The sequence below is a fragment of the Podarcis muralis genome, chromosome 15 (genome assembly GCF_964188315.1).
Source record: "Podarcis muralis chromosome 15, rPodMur119.hap1.1, whole genome shotgun sequence".
NCBI classification, from domain to species: domain Eukaryota; kingdom Metazoa; phylum Chordata; class Lepidosauria; order Squamata; family Lacertidae; genus Podarcis; species Podarcis muralis.
The window spans coordinates 36,909,538-36,932,476 of NC_135669.1; the positions used below are offsets into that span (position 1 = coordinate 36,909,538).

At 44.7% G+C, this 22,939-nt stretch overlaps 1 protein-coding gene across 2 annotated transcripts in view; it reads right to left on the bottom strand.

Annotated features, from left to right (window-relative positions):
• Window positions 1-22,939, bottom strand: part of NLK (nemo like kinase) — a 98,473-nt gene that overhangs the window by 30,271 nt on the left and 45,263 nt on the right. For both annotated transcript variants that reach the window (XM_028708935.2, XM_028708934.2), the window contains exons 2-3: window positions 9,033-9,162; window positions 5,692-5,747 (exon numbers count right to left, since the gene is read on the bottom strand). In XM_028708935.2, coding sequence (XP_028564768.1) covers window positions 5,692-5,747; window positions 9,033-9,162 — 186 coding nt within the window. The remainder of the gene's footprint in view (window positions 1-5,691; window positions 5,748-9,032; window positions 9,163-22,939) is intronic.

Sequence of the window (22,939 nt, forward strand, 5' to 3'; positions counted from 1 at the left end):
CCCTTATGCATTCCAACGATCAGAACAGCCACCTCATGAAGCTCTTGACAACCAAAAAAGAATTAGTGACCTTATCTGGCTGTTTATTTAAATTTATGAAGGCTCCTTTCACTCTGGTCAAGAGTCTGAAACCCACATAGAACCACCTTCTAAGCTGTAAGATCCTAGCACTATTCCTTTGTACCAGGTTGTGAGTTAATTTCAGTTTACAGTTCCATGTAGTTGACTTAATCAGCAGGGAAAATGCTTACATTGTCTAATATATACACCTTATTGCAGCTCTTGTTCTCTTTGGACTGTGTTGATGATAACATGTAGCAACACAGAACTAGCAGTGTTTCAATGTGAACTGTTAAAAGTGAATCCTAATAGTTTCACTTTAGCTACATCACTTGAAGCGTCTTTTAAATACGATGGAAATGCCTGAACAGATTAAGGTTTTGATCTCTTACGCAAACTAAGATTTAAATAATTAAAACTTGAAAGGGTTTCCCCACCCAACTTGTAAATTGAGGAAACTGGCATTTCCAATTTTGTACACTGACATGCTTACAACATATCATTGCTCAACTTCCTTGCTCAAGCTCTTAGTGCATGTGGTTAATAAAAGAAAGCCAAGCTTCATTACACCATAGGCACTGCTTTTTTCGTACCATGCCGAAACTAGTTGACAAAGCCAGCTCAATGAAGTGAAAAACAAAAAGGCAGTAAGATGTCAGGGTCTCTGGGAAATGCATTACTTCCATCTGATTGCCTATTTTCCTACACTAAAAAAATAAAATAAAAAAATTCTTGCCCAACACCCTATAGGCAAGCATTCGTGACAATACAGGCAATATTTTATTCATCTGCCTCAGGCAAACATTTGCCTAGAGAGTGCAGATGGCCAACTGGCAGCTGCTCATGGACTGCGTTCCCCCTGCAAGATGACTTTATAAAGCCCTGAGACCTACCTGCAACCACACAGAGAGGGCCGGGGTAGAAAAGCAACTGGATCCTATGAGGGAGGACAGATCCCATCTTTTCTGTGATGTACAGGATTGTAGGAAGCTGCCTTATATTGAATGAAAGGTGATGACTGGAAGCATCTCTCCAAGGTTGTAGAGAGCAGCCCTACCTGCAGTTGCAGGGATCTAATCAGGGTCCTTTTTGCATGTAAAATGCATGATATCTGCTGCTCATCCCTTACTAAAACAAAGTCGGTTTACCCTCATCTCTACCCGATCCCTCTGTGGCCTCCCTTTCCTCAATTTTGGGCTTAGCTCCTTAAGTCAGAGATCTGTCTTCTGTTGCTCTGTAAGGCATCATGCACACAGTGCTTTATCACTATAGGTCACCAGCCATAGGCCCACAGAGACCTTCCCTGGCACCCACCAGATCCTGCCCACCTCTTCTTTCCCTGCTGGAATTAAGCTTGCCCGATTACAGCACATGGGGCATTTTCAGAGGGAGGGAGTGCAGCTGAAGGAAGAAGCTACTCTCTCCCCTCCCCAGCTATTCCACCCCCACCTAAACACACTGAAAACACCTCTCTCACACCATAATTAGGCTTCAAAGAAGCCTTTTTACTAACTACAATAGCTTTTCTTGAAGCTGAATTACAACAGAGTAGAGCAATTTCAAGGGGTTTCCAGCTGTGACCGCCCCACCCCCAAATCCCCCTTCCCTTGTTGCAATTAGGCTTGAGGGGGGAGCCTCCCATATATATAATTAATCAAATGGGTATTTTATAGTACCCGTGACATTTTCTTAAAATTCCAAATCTTTCCCCAGGCTCAAAGGGTGGGGGCTGGGCTGGAGGCTGATCTAAAGCAAATCATGCTCCATTGGGTTGAAGCTGGTTGTTCATCATATTTGTTTCCTCCTCCCAAGCCCCATAGATTAGAAACTCGCCCCAAAACTTTTGATTTTCATCATGAGTTAAGTGCAACAGAACAACACTTCCATCACCTCAAACCAACATCTCAAATGGGAGTCAAGCTAGGATGCGGTTATAAGCAATAATTCATAGTGGAGGAGGGTAAAACACCCCTAAGAACGCCATCTTTTCAGAAATATTTTCCAGTGTCCATTGTGGGAAAGAAGATATCTCTGTACAACAGAGTTTGCATTTTCTACTCAGAGGTCCTTATCTAAAGCTGCACTGGGTAGATCACAGAGGACTCAGGGAAGGCGATCCTTTCTAACATTCTGTAGGGCCCCAGCCATCTGCCTCTATCTAGTGGTAAAAGCAGCTAACCAACAGCAAAAGGAGCAGACCTTGCCTTTCTCCAACATGCAATGCTGAATCACACTGAGGAACAGGATAACTTCTGTATGTGCCAAAAGCATTAAGTATAGCAATGGGTGGGTTTGCCTATATTATCTAGGACTTGTGCCTTTTCAGCATTCTTCTCTGATGCAGTGTATGTTGCTTGCAAGCACAGATTATCTCTCTTTCAGTACACCATAAGGTCACGGCTGGAAAAATACCTGACACCTAGTCTCTAAGCACCAGGACTGCATCTCCATTTTACCCAGTATTTATAGCGTTGGTTCCTGCTTCTTTTGGTGCCGAAGTATTCAGCTGCTAAGAATTCAAATATCTGATTTTGGCTCCTAGGAATTTGAATATATTTTTAGTCCTTTATAAGGGTTACCTGCTCCCACTTAGAGGGATTTAGAAATTTGGTTTTCAAGGAAATATTAAAAGAGTTATGGCTTTCCACCACTACAATTGTTGTGCCCCAGTAATAAGTTTTAGGTCTAAATGAAAAGAAAAGTTTCACAAGAGCCTGCTTTGTAGTAAAAGTTTGATCTGCAGCAAATCATTTGATCAGCCCCATTCAAACACCTTCTGGCCATTTAATGCAGCCCACCTGCCTTCTTGCCTTGCACTGCATACTCTCAATAGTGATGAGGAGAGTTCCAATAGTCAGGAACATCTGGATGTTTCTTCGCCACCTTGTTTATTGCCACAGTTGTCATCTTATACAAGCTTTTCATCTCCTTCCAAGAAGGGCTTATACAAGCAACATGTGTGTTGTTATTATGTATTTTAAGAAGCAATTTGAGCAATGAGGTTTGCTTCCCCACCCATGCCTTTCCCAGTGTTAAGTCTTAAGAGTAGGAGATAAAAGATGACAGAACCAGTAAAGATAAAACTAGTAAATTACTATCAGCTATAAATCACCCAAGCCATTTCTGAGTTCCCCTTTATTACTCTAGTAAAGGAAAGACCCTTGCTCTGAAGAGGTATTGGCTTTAGAAGAGCGTGAATATCAACAAGTCTGGTCAGAATTGGAGCTGTGGCACTCGTATCGTGTGCAGGAGTCACTTGTGGTACCGTATTTTTCTGTGTATAAGACGCTCCCATGTATAAGACGACTCCTATTTTTGGGGGGAATGCAACAATAATTTTTTGGAGGGAAATTGACCAAAGTTTTGGTGGGAAATTGAGCTTTTTGGGGGGGGGGGTGTCACCACTACCAATCGCTGTACAGCATGCCCACCACTGCAAATTGCACACATCGCCACAGACACCAATCATCTGCACGCTCAATGCCAAAAGCCCACCTGCCCACTTGACAAATCCACAGAAGACTGCACGCATGCCTCACCGCTGCCGTAAATCAATCACCCAATTGCTGCAGCAAATCGTCAGCAGGCCTTGAGGCAGCAACCAATCACACGCCCAATCACCGCTGCCAATCTCCTGCTGGCTGTTGTCACCAATCACCCATTCCCCCTCTGCTATCCATGTATAAGAAGACCCACAATTTTTGCCTATTATTTCTAAGGAAAAAATATTGTCTTATACATGGAAAAATACAGTTATTGATTATTGTTACAGTCTCAAGCCACCATTAAACCCTCCAAACTATGTTTTAAAGTATGTGGCACTTTGTCATCAACCTGGTATTTTTAACAGTTCAAAGATTTGTAAAATCTACCCAGAAATGAATGCTTTTTTGGGGGGGCAGGGAGCACAAATTATATCCAACACTGCTCTGCCTGTCTACTTTGTGTCTTTTACTCACCCAAATAAGACCTGGCAAAGCCTTTTCCAAACGTTTTGCAGCAATTATCTTTTCATCTGCTCTAATGTTTTAAGTTAACTCTAAATATAGTAATAGATTAGCCGGATGAGTCTAGGCAGACTGTTGCCATTAAGATCTTTAGCACTGTAAGCTGGTAAACTCCCTAAGAGGAACAAAAACAATTCTTATTTAAATCACTGTCCTTGGCTAGGTGGATACCAATCTACATCCTCTTTGAACTGACAAAAGGAATATTAGCAAATTCACTTTCTGAACAATGCAAGTATTTAAGAAACTGGGGGTGAGGTCCTTAGAAATATATCATTTCTACATGCACAGCATATCCACAAATAATGCAAATACAGAAAAAGTTATTGAAGCCAACAAGAAGCAAGGATCATAATTTGTTAATTACATGTCCTCTCAGCCCATATACATTATCTGTTATAAGGCCAAGTTCTTAGACACCTGGGAGATTTTAATTTGAGGAGCTGAGGATCAAATCTGAACATTTAGCCCCTCTACACTGGAAGATCCACAAGCCTTTTTTATTGTACCATTTTGAACCTAAAGCCAAACTAAATGTGATTACTAAACAAGACCTAATCAAGAATCTCCTGTAGGTTAAAAACCCACACTGATTAGCAGGGGTAGGTGACAGCTGTGTTAGCATGTAAGCATGTGTGAGTGACAGAATATGAATCTGATCAGTATCTTGGCATCAAAGGTGATGCCACCAAGCAATTTTGTTGCTTAACCACACACACACACACACACACACACACACACACACACACACACACCAACACCACCAAAGGTGGAAGGAGTGGAAAGATAAACGGTTTATCTTCAGCTGCTATTGAGTTTTTAGAAGACAGCAAGAGATCCTGATCACAGACTTCTCGTGTCATATGTAGTTGAGCCTTTAAAGGTCAGAACTGAACAAAAGCCAATTCCTGGCAATGATCTTAACCAGAAGCATCTTATGAACCCAAGATAACCTGCTGCCGAAAACATCTAAAATATAGCCAGAGTACCAACAGTACTGGGTCACTGCTCAAGTAACGTATCATAGATTGCAAAGCCAGGCAACTACAGACTTATGCTCTGTTATACAATATGAACTAAATACCACCCCTTTATTCCATACAGTATTGAAAATCAGAATACTCTTTGGTCATAAGCAAGCATTAAAAGGGTAAAGAAAAAGGAATCTACACTTTGACCGTAACACTTTGAAACCAATGATGATGTAACTAACTCCATTCTGCATGTGCTTCAAAGCACAGTCACATGTTTCAAAACTATTATGTCAGCAACAATGCATTACAAAATCATTTATCTGCAGCCATTTGGGGGGAAATCTCCTACACATTTTCAGTAGATAAGGGGGAAGTGGTGCACTCTAAACCCTTACCGATGGGACTAGAATTTATTCATTTATGTTGTCTAAAGATGACCACAAATACTTACACTCACACCCGCCTCCCTAACTCCCCTACTGATCAGCAGCCACTTGCCATATGGGCTATGACAGCTGGCTTACCTACCACCTTTCCAGAGGCCAGAAAGCTCAAAGATTAAGAAATTCAAAAGCAGCAGGCATTTTTATAGGCTGGAGTCAAATCAATACCTACCTCATTTAAGACTGTTTACTTAGTGTTTAGGATACATTTCTTCAAAGTAGTCAATGTGTGGTGGCTGGAGTATGTCGAGAGCAGAGAGCACCTACAAAACAAGGGGGAAGCTGATTTGGTTACGTGAAATACACCAGAAATCCTCACTTTAGAGAAGCAACTGTGAAATCAAAGACAAGGCTTTCTTTTCAACTCACAACTATGCTGCCTCCACCTTTGTTTGAGGGGAGAGATGCAAAGTTGAGAGGTCTTCACAAAGAAAAAGGGCACTACTGATGTCTGATCAAAGAAAAAATTGCAGAACTGACGTTTCCAGCAAATGATGGTCCTTGTATTGCTATGTATGTCATAATCCTTTATGTCAGCTTTATTCAGATTTTCTGAACCCACAGACTATATGCACAATATTTTTGCTCATAACTTCTTAGGCAAGGTCTTCTCCAAAGTCTGCAACTTTATTACACTTAAGTATTTGCAACTTAACTTCCTCCTCTTTGCAACAAATTTACTTCATTTTATTTCAGAGTTTTCATATCCCACCTTTCCTCCAAATGAGAACAAGGGAGCTTCATGGGGACACTGGAAAGGGCCTTCTTGGAGTCTCCTCCAAAATTCTCCCTGCCTAGAAAAACTAGACGGGCTCCCTCCTGGTCCTTCTGCTGGCAGGTGAAGATCTTGTTCCCAACAGGATTTTGGGAATTGACTGCTTTTAATAAACACCATGCTGTTTTTATTGTAATTATTTGTATGTTTTAACAGATTTTATACATGTATATAGTTTTAATTCTAGTAATGTTTGATTTTTTTATGATTGGTTTTTCTATGTTTATAGCGATTGTTGGTTTTATCTGTTTTTTATCTGTAAGCTGCCTTGAGTCCCATCACAGGAAAAAAGGGTATAAACAACAACAACAACAAGCAGCAATGTACAGTGGTACCTCAGGTTAAGTACTTAATTCGTTCCGGAGGTCCGTACTTAACCTGAAACTGTTCTTAACCTGAAGCACCACTTTAGCTAATGGGGCCTCCTGCTGCCGCTGGAGCACGATTTCTGTTCTCATCCTGAAGCAAAGTTCTTAACCTGAAGCACTATTTCTGGGTTAGCGGAGTCTGTAACCTGAAGCGTATGTAACCTGAGGTACCACTGTACATGGTAATGAAAAATATATAATATATAATAAAACCATAAATCCATTACAACTCCAATCAGCATCAAAATGATCAGGTTTCAAAGACCTGGATAAATATTTGGACCTGTCATCTAAATACCTCTAATGTGGAGGATAGTCATCTCTCAATCAGGAGGAAGTGCCTTAAATTGGGTGCAACCACCGAAAATGCCCCATCTTTTATGACTGTTCTGCCCACCACACTAGCTGGCGGGGACACAAGCAGGGACTTTCAGACAGATCTTAGGGCTTGGAATACCAGGTACGAGAGAAGGTGTCCTGCCAAGTATTTAGGTCCCAGGCCATCTAGGATTTTACAGACTGACGTCAACCCCTTGTGTTGGGCCTGGTAGCTTACCAGCTGTCAGTGCAGTGCCCCTTCAGAGATATGACCCTGTCGGGCTGCACCCACTAACTAGCAGGCAGCAGAATCTTGCTGCAGCTGCTTTCGTGGGAAGTGCCACATGGAATGCACTGTAATATGGGGAATCTATGGAAAGTTATCAGAGCATAGATGGCTGATACTGGTCTGGGAATGGCTGCAGCTGACGAACAAACTGTAGATGGGCACAGGTGCTCCTCACCATTGCGGTAGCTTGGCCTCCAGTGGCAGCTTGGACTACAAACCTGCTCTTTCCAGAGAGTGCTATTCCACCTGAACTGAATACAGCAGGTATTCTGGTGAGTTTTGTTGGTCCTTATAGTAAGGCATTTGAGTACCTTTTGGGGTTACCAGATTATTTCTGGTTATGCTCCCTCCATTTGAAAAGACTAATGTGGTGATGCCTACTTTTGGGAATGACTGAATGCAAGCATTCTTTGCACAGATTAAAATATCACAAAGCTAGGAGATTTCAGGAAGAATGCTGAAGGTTTGCAAAGCCCTTGGAGTAAGGAATAATGGCCTGCCAGACCTTCACTCCCTATTTCTTCTCCACCATGATTAACCAGTTTGTCAACAAAAATAATGTTTTCCGTTTAGGTGGTAATCCTAGTCAGTCTCAGTCATGATTGATGTGGTGACAGCAAGCTCTTGATCTCAGCTAGTGTGTGTTGAGGGTGCATGTTGCCAAGGAGTGGCTCCACATGTGCCAACTGTGATTCACAGAGCACCAGAACTGCATCTGCACCAGCTCTTACATCTGGCAATCTCACGCGACACAAATGAAGTGTACAAGTTCTCCATGGCAATTGCACAGATATAAGAGGCTGCTTTTCACTAATGGGTAGTGCATTTTGTGAAAGCTTGTAGGAGAGAAAACTTCTGTTTGGTTATGCTCTGCATTATTAATGTAAACAATCACACTATACCAATCTCCTCCCATCCCTGCCTATAAGTGGTGGTTGATGATACAATAAAATTGGAATATGTGCAGAGCTTTACAAGCTAAGGTTTGCAGGAAATGCAGCTCGCCCCTCCCCACCCCCAAAATAAGGCATCTCCATGTTAATGGTGTTTTTATTTCTATAGGTTCCTATGATTTCTATTACACCAAAAGTCTGGAATGTATTGCTGAAGTCTCTGGTCCCCCTTTTTGTCTCTTGATTTAATGTATCTAACCTGTTTTCTGTAGTGACTTTGTTCATGCTTGATTTTGCATTTAACAAATAAACAAGAAGGTAAAAAGTTGTACACACAGTCCCTACTGGTTAAAAAGTTAACAAAATTATCTCCACTGGTAACATAATTAGGCACCTTGCTCAGAAAAAGCTTAAAGTAATGATTTCAGAGTCATTACCGAGACACTAATATTGGCTTTACTCCTCTCCTAAAGGTGGGAGAGAAGAGACTGGGTGTAATATGCCATTTGCACACTTCGCTGGGGGCATTTGCTACTTGCCATAAATGAGGAAGCCAGTCAAGTCTAATTCAACTGCTTTTAGCCTGATAGCGAAGGTGTGACCATAGTCCATAAAAAAAACCTGCCTCACTGGGGCGGAGGAAGGAGGGTGCGGTGGGTGCAGGTCGCCCCGGGTGTCACCACTGAGGGGGGTGACAAAATGCCAGGTGACACTCACCGCGGGGCCTGCAGCACGCCTGAGCCACGTGTCTCTCCTGGGAGAGATGCAGTGGCTTGGGCGCACACAAGCTCCACAGTGCCCAAACAGTCCACCCAGGCACCTGAGCCGCTTCCTCTGCCGCTGTGCCTCATTGGTATTTGAATTTTGTATTGAAGTTCATGCAAAGCAAGCTGCAGGCCACTTACATTGTCATGCTTAAAAAAACACAACATCTTCAATTCACGGAAGACCCTTTTGCAAGAGACCAGATTTTGGAAGACGTTGGGCATCTTTTTGAGTGCAACTCTCTTTCCATCTCGCGGATCTGTTACTGACCTGAAGAAGAGGAGAAGAAGATTAAGCATATAATCTGACTTTAAACAAACAAGTTCTTTCATTCCACCCCAAGAATACCTATGCTAAAAAAAATATCAAGATGAATCTGGATGCTCAAAGCAGAACATCAAGAGAGGCATGTAGAATTCTTAAACAAGTCTCGCTGCATTTTATTCTGTATACAAAGTGAATTCAATCCATGCTTCAGGCAACTCTGCATGTTATTCAGCAATGAGATTACTATGCATTCAAGTCCTCATGTCTTCCATCAGTAAAACTATTCACCTCAACTGTACACTACTATTTAATGTCTGGTCAATAAATGGCAGTATGTGATTACTTACATTTTCTTCTCTTTAATTACTCTATTAGTTCTAGGACACCTTTCCCATTACAAGACTTTTCAATATTAAATTGCCACAGTACACTGCTTTTCAACATTGCCTGCTAACAAGATTAATTTTGTATGAAACTATTGAAAAAAGTTGCTCCCTTGGCATCAAATTAGACCATAGTGCATATCTTCTGGTGGGGTGTTCTACATGCAGTTTCTGGTCTACATTGTGAGGGAGGGCCAGGGGAAGACACTGAATCCCTTGTCTTCCTTGATACTTCATGGCAGCTAATGTCCCCCCATGCAAAACATAGTAAAATCCTACCTATCTGCAATGATTACAAAATATTTCAGGAAGAGGATAGACACTAATATATGGCTTGCTACTTCCAAGAACTATATGGAATGGCCCAAGACAAGAAAGCCACCCAACTCCTAATTTAGGCTATCTATGCTGGAACAGAGGAAGCTGCTTTACACCAAGTCTATCTAGCTCAGTCCAATGTGATACTTTTCTGCAGGAAAAAAATCTATTTTGTAAGTTCATTATTAACAATGAACAACATCAACTTCAAATACAGTGTTAGACAAGATTCTAAATTACACCACTCTCTAGGGCAGGTTTCCCAAAATTGGGCCTTCAGCTGTTTTTGGACTACAACTCCCATCATCTCTACCTAGGAGGACCAGTGGGAATTGTAGTCCAAATATAGCTTGAGACCCCAGTTTTTGGGAAAACCTGCTCTAGGGCATCAGAAAATTTTCTGACGAAGGCTGAAAAATTTCCAAAATGACTACCTTAATTTGCACAGGAAAATTTCCCAGAAAACCCACACCCCTGAGCTTGGGTACTGTCCACAGTGATTGGCAGCAGTTCTCCAGGTAAGAGCAGGGGTCAGCAAACTTTTTCAGCAGGAGGCCGGTCCACTGTCCCTCAGACCTTGTGGGGGGCTGGACTATATTTGGGGTGGTGGTGGGGGGAATGAACGAATTCCTATGCCCCACAAATAACCCAGAGATACATTTTAAATAAAAGGACACATTCTACTTATGTAAAAACACTCTTGATTCCCGGACCGTCCGCGGGCCAGATTGAGAAGGCGATTGGGCCGGATACGGCCTCCGTGCCTTAGTTTGCCTACCCATGGGTAAGAGTCTGGAGAGGCAGAGGATAGAACCTGGGATTTCCTGCCAGCAAAGCCTGTGCTTTATAAATATTGAGAAAAACAGCAGTTTGCTCATATGTGTACCAAAGATGACACACACACAAATGTCAGCAAGTGCCACATTTTATACTCAGGTTCCCCCTTGATAACCAAATCCACATGTGAATATATTTGCATATGAAAACTGATTCGGAAGCATGCCTTTTCATCCAGGTATCTAGAAGCTAATGCTTAACACATTTGAAATATTTTTCTTTCCAAAAATCTGAGGGCTAGCTTCCCCAAAAGTTTTTTGTAATACTTCTCCACCAATGCACAGATGTAGATTAGCAATTTGTGTGCAGCAAGTGCCATACTCCAAGCTCTACAAAAAATAGTTATGTACTGAGGAAAGAAGCCATCTGACTACTTAAACTGGGATAATTTCAACATGTGAGAATTAGTGTCTGTACTTTCTAAATAGCAGTTCCATGTTTAAACAGAAACTTAACACACTTTCCCCCCAAAATGCTTTAATGTTGGGGTTATCTTACATAAATGAAGTTATTTCTTTAAAACAAACAAGCACAAAATCACTCTTCTTTTAAATTTTGAACAGACACAAAACCTGCTCCCCAAATATAGGGCTGTAGTTTGCTAATATTGTAAAGTCAACACAAAATCACAAAGCAACATTTCTTTTAATTATTCATTCTAAGACCAACCATGCTTGTAGCTGGAGCAATATAACCTAATGAATGTGAATGGCAGTGCAGTAATTTCATGCCATGTTGAGCTTGTTCTCTCTTAACTCGGGGAAGCAGCTGCTTTGGTTCAGCACAAATAGTACCAGAAAACAGATAAGTGCTGAAGCCTGTTACACAGGAATGCTTTTATTTTCTTTATTGCTGAAAAGGCTTGCTGTGCTGAGTTCTTCGGCCAGTTATCTCCATCTGTATGAGCTAATGAGTTACAGGCGGTAAAGATAACAGCCAGTTCTGACAGCACCTTTCACTGCCTCATTTTTGAAAGAGGTCATTCTAACAAGTCTAAACAGGGCAGTTTCTTTAAAAGTTAAAGAGTTCTACAACATAAATGTGACTATTAGACTGCTAATAATACCAGACTGTGCGTCTTATGGGGGAGGGGGGGGGGAGAGAGAGAGAAGAAAATGACTGACTTTTTAGAGCACAGAAAATTAATTTGAGCAGCACTCAAGGGGCAAAAAAGTAACATGACTCCTGAAAGGCTAATTGGTTTGCAGTGGCATGAGCTTTTGTAGGCAACAGGCTGAATCATCAGATGCTCATATATCTGCCATGACACATTGAAGCCTACGGAAGCTCAGGCTACATGACTCTACAGCATCATCAATTGGCCTTTTACAGAATAACATAAGCAAAAGGTTAGACTCAGGCCCCTGTACAGAAGACTCTACAATATGAATTTCGACAGAGAAGAGGAAAGATAACTGAAGTAGTGGGTCAAAGGCACTGGGGAAGTATACGTGCCAATTTCAAACAAAAACATTCCTGGGGAAAGGTGGATTTCGAGGTTTTTAACTATACATTTCAGAATACTAGTCATGATGTTCTGTAGCAGCAAGAAAGCCAAGGGCTGCAACCCATTAAGTTAAATCCTGATCACAATCCCACCTTCCACCTGTTTCAGGCTTCTGAGACGGGTAAAACTGGGGGGGAAATAGGGATGATGAGATGGGAATAACCTATTTATTTATGAAAAATATTATGAAGAGCAATTTTTGCAATCATATCACACCTTTCAGGAAATAGCATTCCCTTTGTTCCCTTCAGAGTTCCCTCTGCTCTCCCTCCTACATTTCAACACCATATGTATTAAACATTTTAACTACAGTGTTTAACAATACAGGCAGTAAAATTAGGACATAGTATCAAAAGATTAATCTTCTTAGTATAAGCTGTTCATCATGATGTGAATATAAAAATGTTACAAAAGAAACCTGCTGCGCCATAAACATGCAGGTGTGAAGAGGAATACAACAAAAAGGAATAAGGAACAGCGTCCACAAAGAGATCACACTCACATTGACCTACATAAGAAAGGCTAAAGCAGTGAGAGAGACAGGGAGAATGTTCATCTAGTTGCTGCAAAACACATTAGTTGAAAACTAAAGGAGGAGGAGTTCACAACAGACCATAAGGCATGCAGATTCTTAGACTTAAGCAATGTGCCTGAGCACCGGCTTCCTATTTAGAGTTCTAGGATGTTTCAAAGCTTGCTTTATGCAGATGCAGACACATACCATATTTATGCAAATCTAATGCGCTATTGAATCTAATGCAACCTTGATTTTCAAAAAGTTGAAACCAAAAAAGTATTTGCTGGCGAATATAAATGCGCCATAAAATCTAATGCACACCCTAATTTTTGTAACGTAATTTGGCCAAAAAAGTGTGCATTACATTCAAGTAAATCTGGTATGTGTGACTACATGGAAGCCATAAATAACTATTTGTTCATTGTATGCCAAACTGGTTACTGAGCCTATATTTAACTGAACAGAAAGCATGAGAGAGAAAAATGCAGTGTTTTGATTCCATAGCCCCACAAAAGGAGTGGTGGGACCTTTTTCTCTGCCCATAATTTAGAAACATGAAGTCTAAAAATACTTTTGGAGCTCCAAATTTTATAAAGTCAGAAAAAGAACCTTATATTAAGGCAAAAGTATGGAAATTAGTTCTTATAAACCACCTTTGCAAAGTTTCTCAATTATTCTGGGTTTTACTCTTTTCCAAACAATAAAATTATAATTCTGTAAAAATAATAAGCATTTGGAAAGCTCCAAAATCCATACTCAGAAAACAAGTTTTTTAATTTTTGTTTTTAAAGTTACAGTGTCTTGCATATTGATAGAATTCCAATACTTAGTAAAGTGAGAGAGTTTTTGGCTCCAGGGGCCTGAAGGCCAACTATGACAGGTGGTGGGCAGGGCAACCCACCTCCAATTCTTTCATCCTGCAACATTGGGGGTTGAAAGGGGAAGCGTGTGAAAGGGCTTTGCAATCCTCCCTGCGTGGCTCTTTCCACCTCCTATAGAAACTGCTTCCCTTTAACCAAGCCACATTCCCAACACCCATCAACTGAATAACTGGGAACCTACTTTAAGCTCCCCAACGTTCCATTGAAGCCCCCCACTTACCCACCCCACACACCTGGGGTATTATGTAGGATGTTAGGTAAGGCAGATGGGCATGGCTCCCCCCACCCAAAAGTGCAAAGGTCTGGTGGGCCATGCTTGTCCTGAAGGCCAGAAGTTTCCTATCCTTGAATTAGATCTACCAAAGTGAATAAGCCATTCCACCAATGCAGACCAGTCAGTATGCCCATTTATGCAGTATTCAGGCTATTTATCAGCCACTTCTGAGCTGTTGGGAACCAGAGCCACTTTCCTGTGTTGAGTGTTGATAATTCTTGCAGCTAACAAACTTTTCAGTAACTTCACATAACATCCCAAGTCTTCTTCCACGACATATAAGAGCAAGGTTCATTTAACTGTTACGTGAAAGGTTACTTCTGTAATTTATCAATCTCTGAGTACAAGAGCACCACATATAAAGAAAACCTCACATTATCATTGTCACATTTCCTTCATCTTGTCGCCGGAAATCACCCCCCCCCCTTCAGTAACACGTACTGCACAAGCACCTCATCCACACGTACACGTATCTCCTCTTCCTGACCCTAGAGATGTCCCTTTAGAGGGCCATCCCTTAAAAAGCCTTCCGTAAATAAGGAAGCGCTAGTTTGACAGCTTTTGTTTTTAGCGCTCCACGCCGCCCTATCCTTTTCGAGAGTAGACCGGGCGACCGAACTCTAGGTCAAACGGCGGCCGCCTCAACCAATCAGCATTGTCGAACAGCGCCCCTTGCGGCGGCCACGCTGGTACTGCAGGCCGCGAGCATCTGTTCCCTCACCTTTTGACAGCTCTCAATTCATTGTTTCCGAATTCAATTGACCGTGACTGATCTAATCAAATGTTGCAAGTTGTTTCCGAAAGGGAAAGTACTTTGAACTTCAGTGACTGTATTCTTTATAAATTCACCAAAATTCAGCCGTAACATGGATTTTCACCGGATCACTTTTATTACACTGCATATTACAAGGACTATCAAAGGGGGGTGGACTAGCATTGATCGGCCATAATCCTCGAACCGCGCAGTCACGTACACAACGGCTCTTCTCCAGATGGCGGGGCAACCTTGATAACCATCATGATGGGCTCAGACGAAATGCTATCAGAAACACAATAAACTGCATACGATAGTGTATTCCATACAGACTCCAACAAAGGACCCTGGCCGGATTCCCCCCCAGGGGGCAGGAAGACTTCGCCCTTTCCTTTGTTCCTGGAAATGACTCATGTGAGGGGGGAAGAGGAGGTCTCTGCCAGGTATCAAGATACTCAGATTACCTGGGTAGCTCCTCCTCGACTCCTCCTGTTCCTTAATAAAATCATGATGTAAATATGATGTAATTCTGGGGGTGTAGTCAAGGGGATTAGTGGTTAATAAAAGTTGGGGTCTCCCATTGTTCGGGGCTTCCATCTTGCTTCACCTCGTGGGCGGTGGGAGTCCTGTCGCGACAGTCTTTCAATAAAGACCAAGCCTACTGGCTGCTGTTTTGCTCTGACTTGCTCTGGTTGGTGTCTTTGTTTCGTCCAAGGGAGCCCTCGGATTTTCCTGTAACAGTTTTTGGCGACCATTCTCAGGGACACTTGGTTCTCCTGCAAAGGTGAGAGGGGAGATAGAGGGGATCGGGCGCCACCGGGCAACTTTAGCTCGGGGATCCCTTTTTCCTCTCCCTGCCTCCTCTTTGTGGGCAGTAATCAACCGTCACCAGAAGCCCAACCAGGGAGAGCAAAGGCGAGGTAAAGCCGGCTAAAGAAAAGGATCCCGGGATCTACGGGGGACATCTTCGAACGTGAGTATGGTTTGAAGAGAAAAGACACATTGGGAGGCGGGTGGAAAGCAAGGTCCTCACGACAGCCAGACTTTCCTTCTATCATTTCCGACGTTCCCCCTCGGGGTCGGCCAGGAACGTCCTTCCTCTATCTTTTTCTCCCCGATTCTCCCCTTTCGGAAAGTGGCCAGGGAGCGGAACTTTACTGTTTGACGTTCCCCCTCGGGGTCGTCCAGGAACGTCAAAACCTTTCGCTTTCTCTCCCCCCAATTTCTTACGCGGTATGTGACCGGGGAAATTGTGGTACTTTACTGTTTTCCGACGTTCCCCCTCGGGGTCGTCCAGGAACGTCTTGATCTCTCTATCTCTTTTCTCCCCCGTTTTCCGTCTTGGAATCGAGTCCGGGAAAGCGTGGCTCTTTACTGTCTTTCTCTGACGTCCCTCTCTCGGAGTCGTCTGGAGGCGTCCCTCAAAGCTCTCTCTCTTTCTATCCTTCTTTCTGCTAATTATGCAAACGAAGCCGCCCCTCCTGCCCGGCGACCTTTGTTAGGGATGACCCGGGTACGTGAGAACGCAAGGTCGTTTGTTTCCTTTCCGAACTTGACTTTTCTCGGGTCCCGATCTGGCATTGCACTGCGCAAGCGTCCAGTAGGAGATTCCGAACTTAGTCTCAAAGGCTAGGCAGGAGGCTGTCGTGAAGGGAAGAGGGGCGGTACCCGGGTTGGGGCCCCACACTAGGACCAGTTGTGTAAGCTGTGCTGTAAGGATCCGTAGTTGTGTATCGGGTAGAGCGAGAGACCCGTGGTTTAAGGTTTAGTGTTTCAAGTTTATAGAGGACAAGCCGAATCCAGTCAAAGATAGACAGACTTAAGTTTAAATAGAGATAAAAGAGGTACCTCATTTACTGAAAGAATATTATTTCTCCTTTTTCTTTTGTGTGTGTGGTCTTGTTTCTCCCCCCTTCTGTTCGTACGTCTCTTCTAACTTTAGTACAAATCGCTAGCGGAATACCCTTTCCCTTGTGTATTAGAGCGATGGGTGCCCACGCATCCCGACACTCTGACTGGGCTCCTCCTGGTGACAAGGCATCCATGAAGCCTTGCCACCCTGGAGAGGACTCCGATACCCCTCTACAATTTGTTCTCCTTAGTTGGAAGGAATTAAGAGGGAGGAAGGGACTCTCAAAATCGAAGCTGAGGGATCTCTGCAACGTCTCGTGGGTCGCATTCACCCACCATTTAGAACCAGCCTCGAGATGGCCCCCCCACGGGTCTTTTAACATCGTGAGGATACAAGCACTTAAAACTTATTTGGCTGACGAAAAACCCCGCCAACTCTATTACCTAAATGCTTTCATCGAAGCCCGCGACTTGTTCCAACAACAGCAGGCCCGAATCGTCCGACAAATGGCCGTTTTAAAAACAACCAGACCTCCCCCCTATGACGAGATCAGAGCCCAAGAAGAGCAATTGGACAGGAGCCTCATCCCCTTCTACTACCCTGAACCACAAGCTCCCCAACCGTCAAGATCAGGGACGGGAGCTGGTGGGGGAGGTGTAGGACTAAGGGAGAACGCAACAAATGTCACCACTGCCCCGTCCCAAATCTTACCGAATGCGCAACCGCCCAACTCTTCCGCGAGCACACCAAACCCAAGGGGAGACGAAGGGGACTTAGATCTAGGGCCCCTGCTCAATGACCAGTTACTAAACGGAGACAGAGAGGGACCCGTCTCTAGCAGAACCCGAAACAGGGACATTCCGTCAAACGGGGAAGCAGAGGGTGCCTACCCCCTGCGGGCATTACCCATACCACCAGCCAGAGCTGGAGATCCACCCCGTATGGTCTTCACTCATCAACCCTTCCTTACTTCGGATTTGATGAATTGGTCTGACAAAATGCCCTCTTTAAGGGACGACCCTGATAAATGCCACCGCCAGGTGGCCACCATTTTCTCTACTCACAATCCTACATGGGCAGACGTACATATGTTACTTGGGGCCCTTTTCAACGAGGCAGAAAAAAGAGAAATACTAGCAAAGGCGGGGGAGGCTCTAACCCGAGAAGGCTACCAACCTGATCGTCCCGCCTCAATGACCCCACTGACCGCCCAGACAGTACTCAACGACCCAGACTGGAACTATAACACAGACAATGGCGTATGGGGTTTAAAGATTTTCAAAAAGGCCATCTTAGATGGAATCAAAGCTGCTGGTCAGCGAACTGTAAACTGGACTAAAGTCCAGACCGTCCTTCAAGGGGCAGAAGAACACCCTTCTGACTATTATTCCCGATTAGTTTCGGCTATCAAAACTTGGGGCGGGATAGACCCAGAAAATCCCCAACATGAAGTTATAGTTAAAGGCTTCTTCAAGGACCAGGCCACGGCAGACATAAGAAAAGCCTTAAACTCACACCTGGGATACGACGGAAAGACTATAACCGAAATTCTTTCCATCGCCAAATCAGTCTTCAATTCTAGGGACGAACGAAGAAAGAAAGATCAGAAACCCGACTCTCCACGAGTATTGGCTTATGCGGGAGGGGTTCCCCCTTACAAGAATAAACAATGGGGACCCGAATTAAGGGACAACCGTACTTGCTACAAATGCGGGCAAAAGGGACACGTCCGGAAATTTTGCCCCTTCCTGACTGACGCAACAGAACCAGAGTATAGCGACACAAAACTGTACAGAACGGACTATCGGGACCCTGCCTATCCCAAACCCAGAGGGTCGGATTCCCCATATGGATACAACTCAACGACGACCCAACCACCACATCGCGCTGGCCCGCTCCCTCCCCAACCTAGACCTAGGAGCCACTCTCAAGATCCTACCAATCCCTTTAAATCAGCCAACCGCACCACCAACCCAGCTCATGAGATGGTGATGGATGAATATCAGTCATATTGACAACTAGGAGCAGGTCCCGCCCCTTTCCCTTTTCTTTGTCCCGTCCTGCGACTATCATCCTCGGACCCAATCTGTACAATGCAAATCGATGGACAAACCTACAACTGCCTTTTAGACACGGGAGCCACCTACTCCACTCTTACTGGCAGCCACCTAACCCCCGGGGAAGAAACCAGAACTGTAATGGGACTGGACGGAATCCCCCGGAACTGCCCCCTTTCCAAACCAGCTAACGTCTCGGTTGGACCCCTATCTGTGAACCATACTTTCCTACTAACCTCTAGCCCTGTTAACCTCTTGGGGAGGGATCTGCTCTGCAAACTAAACGCCACTATACAATGTGGTCAAGAAGGCATTTACTTACACATGCCGGATGAATCAATCTTTAATTTCCAAGGTGTTTTACAAGAAGCCCGAAATCAAAATATCGACCTCCCACCCGAACTTCTGAATAATGTCTCCCCTTCTCTATGGGGAACCGAGTCTACTTCCGTAGGACTCTTAAAATCCGCGACCCCCGTGAGAGTGAACTACAGACAGGATCTGCCCTACCCTTGCACCAAGCAATACCCGCTTCCCCCTGAGGCAGTACAAGGACTAACCCCAATGATCGATGAATTCTTAAAAATGGGAGTTCTAGTCCCATGCGCTTCCCCTTGCAATACCCCTCTTCTCCCCGTCAAAAAGCCCAACACAAACCCGGTAAAATGGCGCTTGGTTCAAGATCTCAGGCTCGTCAATTCCTTTGTCATCCCCAGACATGCAGTGGTCGCAAACCCACATCACCTCCTAAGCACCATACCGGAGGGAACTGTAGTCTACTCGGTCATAGACCTATGCTCTGCCTTTTTCAGTATTCCTGTAGACCCAAACAGCCAATTTCTTTTTGCCTTCACATGGCAGACAGGACAACTAACGTGGACCCGGTTACCCCAAGGATATGTGGAATCCCCCGCGATTTTCTCATCTATCCTACACCAAGATTTGGCAGATGTGACCCTACCGGGAGGTTCTGCTCTGAGACTTTACGTAGATGACATTTTACTCTGCGGGCGGGACTTGGACTCTTGTAAAAACGACACCATAACTCTCCTGAACATACTAGCAGACAAAGGACATAAGGTGTCTCCGAAAAAGATACAATATTGCAAAGAGGAAGTCAAATACCTTGGTCACATCCTGGGGAAAGGCACCCGTGCCCTGACCACGGATAGGATCGAGACAATAACTAAATTACCCCTGCCAAAAACAAAAAGACAACTCAGAGGTTTTATTGGAATGAGCGGATTCTGTCGAGCTTGGATTCCCCGCTATGGAGAATTCACCCGGCCCCTTACAGCAATGACGCACGAGGATGCCCCAGACCAACTACAATGGTCTGCGGAGGCGCTAGAAGCTTTTGAATCCATAAAAAGGGAGCTGAGATCAGCACCCGCCCTCGGACTCCCGGACTACAGACTACCCTTTACCTTATACGTGCATGAGAATAAAGGAGTAGCTTCTGGTGTCCTTACACAACCATTCCAAGGGAGAAACCGACCTGTCGCTTACTACAGCCTTCGACTTGACACTACAGTATTAGGGAATGTGGGATGCCTCAGAGCTGTAGCAGCGGCAGCCCTGCTCCTTGAAAAAGCACAAGAGACAGTTTTAGGACACGACCTAACTGTGAACGTTCCCCACGCTGTCGCTACCCTACTTAGCCTGCAAGGGTGCCAACGATTCACTATCCAACGCCTAAATAAATATGAAGCTATTCTCCTCAGCCCATCTAATGTCACTATAAAACGAGTGAACTCCCTAAACCCCGCGACCCTCCTTCCCCTCCCAGACGACGGCACCCCACATCATGATTGTTCCCAACTAGTCCGTCACCTAGAAAAACCCAGGGAAGACCTCGACTATCTCCCTCTTACCAACCCTGACCTCATCCTGTACACTGATGGGAGCTCAAAAGTTGTAGGAGGGGAACGGAAAAGTGGATACGCCGTAGTCACTGATAATAGGACCCTAGAGGCACGACCCGTCAACGCAAGATACAGCGCACAAGCCGCTGAACTCATTGCACTAATTAGGGCTTGTGAATTGGGGGCAGGACAGAGAATCACTATCTACACGGACTCAAAGTATTGCTTCGGGCTAGTACATGCAACCGGCCAGATCTGGTTACAGAGGGGCTTCCTGACTGCAGCAGGTACCCAAATTGCACATGCCCCCCTGGTACAACGCCTCATGGATTCCATACACCTTCCCGAAGCCATTGCAGTAGTCCATTGCAAGGCACATACCAAAGGGAAGGACCCCATCTCAATAGGAAATAGATGTGCTGACCGCGCAGCGCAAGAAGCAGCCCTTCAACCCTTTTCCACCAATGATGAGTTCCAGGGACCCCAAATTCCATCAGATGTAAACTTCGGAGAAATGTATCAGACAGCAACCCCAGAGGAGATCAAGGGATGGGAGGAACAAGGCGCCCATTTAGACCAAGGGGTTTGGTACTTTCCGGATAAAAGACTTATAATGCCCAGATTATGGGTACCTAAACATTTGAGAATTCTACACCAACTTACCCACTGGGGAAGAGAGAAACTTATTGACACGATGCAACGCTGTTGGTACGCTCCAGGTCTAGCTCTTGCCGCTAAGACTGTTGTAAAGAATTGTCACACATGTCAGAGCTTTAATCCAAAGCATACGGCCAGATGCCCACCAGGAGCTAGACCATGGGCTTTTGTTCCATTTGAAAGCCTTCAAATAGATTTTATAGATCTACCCCCTTGCCAAGGCTATAAGCATGCTCTAGTAATCATTGATCAGTTGACTGGGTGGATAGAATGCTTTCCCACTCGCAGAACAACTGCACACATTGTAGCTAAGACTCTGATTCAAGAGATTATACCCCGTTTTGGAGTGCCCAGGCACATAGACAGCGACAGGGGTTCGCACTTCACTTCAGATATAATCCGACAAGTCGCCAGTGCCCTAGGAATCAAATGGAAATTACACACCCCGTACCATCCTCCTTCCTCCGGACAAGTCGAAAGGATGAACCAACAACTTAAATTACAGCTAGGAAAACTTTGCAAAGAATCTGGCATCAAATGGGTAAATGCCCTTCCATTAGTTTTGCATAATTTGAGAGCCTGCCCCCGCGGAAACCTGAAACTATCTCCCTACGAATTACTATTCGGCCGGCCCTCCCCTGTATATAACACCCAGTTTCCAACGTCAGAACTAGAGGTGGGCGAGTCAGAATTAACTAAATACGTAATACAACTCCAAAAGCAGCTCACAACTCTTCATAGGTACGCCGCCTCAGGCCAGAACATCCCTCTAGATGAAAACATCCACCCGTACCGACCAGGCGATTGGATACTAGCAAAAACTTACCATAAGGTACCCCTACAGCCCACGTGGGAGGGTCCCTACCAAGTACTTTTAACCACTCCAACTTCCGTTAAGGTAGCAGAGAAGACAGCCTGGTTACATCATACCCGCTGCAAACCTGCTTCGGCACCCGAACCTCCCGCTGACGACTCACCATACTGCACCCCAGCCCGACCCGCAGACGACGACACCGACACAGAAGACGACCAACAGACCGGACCAGATCGGGGCACGAATCGAGCCCAACAGACCGGACCAGATCGGGGCACGAATCGAGCCCAACAGACCGGACCAGATCAACCACATTCATCAACCCATTGGACCTCCGAAATCATCCCCGCAGCCGACCAGGAAGACCAACCCCCAATTCGTCTCAAACTCCGTAAAACACGCGCAGTTTGACAGCTCCGCAGTTTGACAGCTCCGCCGTTTGACAGCTCCACATTTTGACAGCTCGGCAGTTTGACAGCTCCACATTTGACAGCCCCGCTTCACACCGCTTCAAAGAACCCGCTGTTTACAATGACGACCACCATACCCACCTTACTCATCCTTTCCATCGCCTCTGCCCTTTCTCAACCCACCATAACCACACACGGCTCATGCCCTGGATTACAAATGGAATACAAATATCTGGACTTTGGAGTCGTTGATATGGTCAAAAGGGGAACACCAGACCGCCTAAGAGATTTTGATTTCTGCTTACCTGAAACCCGCGTCCTCCTTCGACATTCCATACTGCCAACCCTCGATGCTCATCAAACTTGGGAACTTTTTATTCGTTCGCCCTCCTACACCCCACTCGGCAGGCTCATCCTTACCAAGGATGGCCCTTGGAATCGAGCGCACTGCCTCAATGGTTCTTACGTACTCTTTTCTGATGGCATACCCGAACAAACTCTGAACTGGACACTTCTGGACAATGGAGGCGGTGACTCAGTTTATACTGACCGAAATCACCCCACAGACCACCTAATTCATGGATTTTACTGCCAACGAGTAGATTCCACTCCCCGCCAAACCATCCTACAAGGAGTTTGCCTCCGACGGTACTG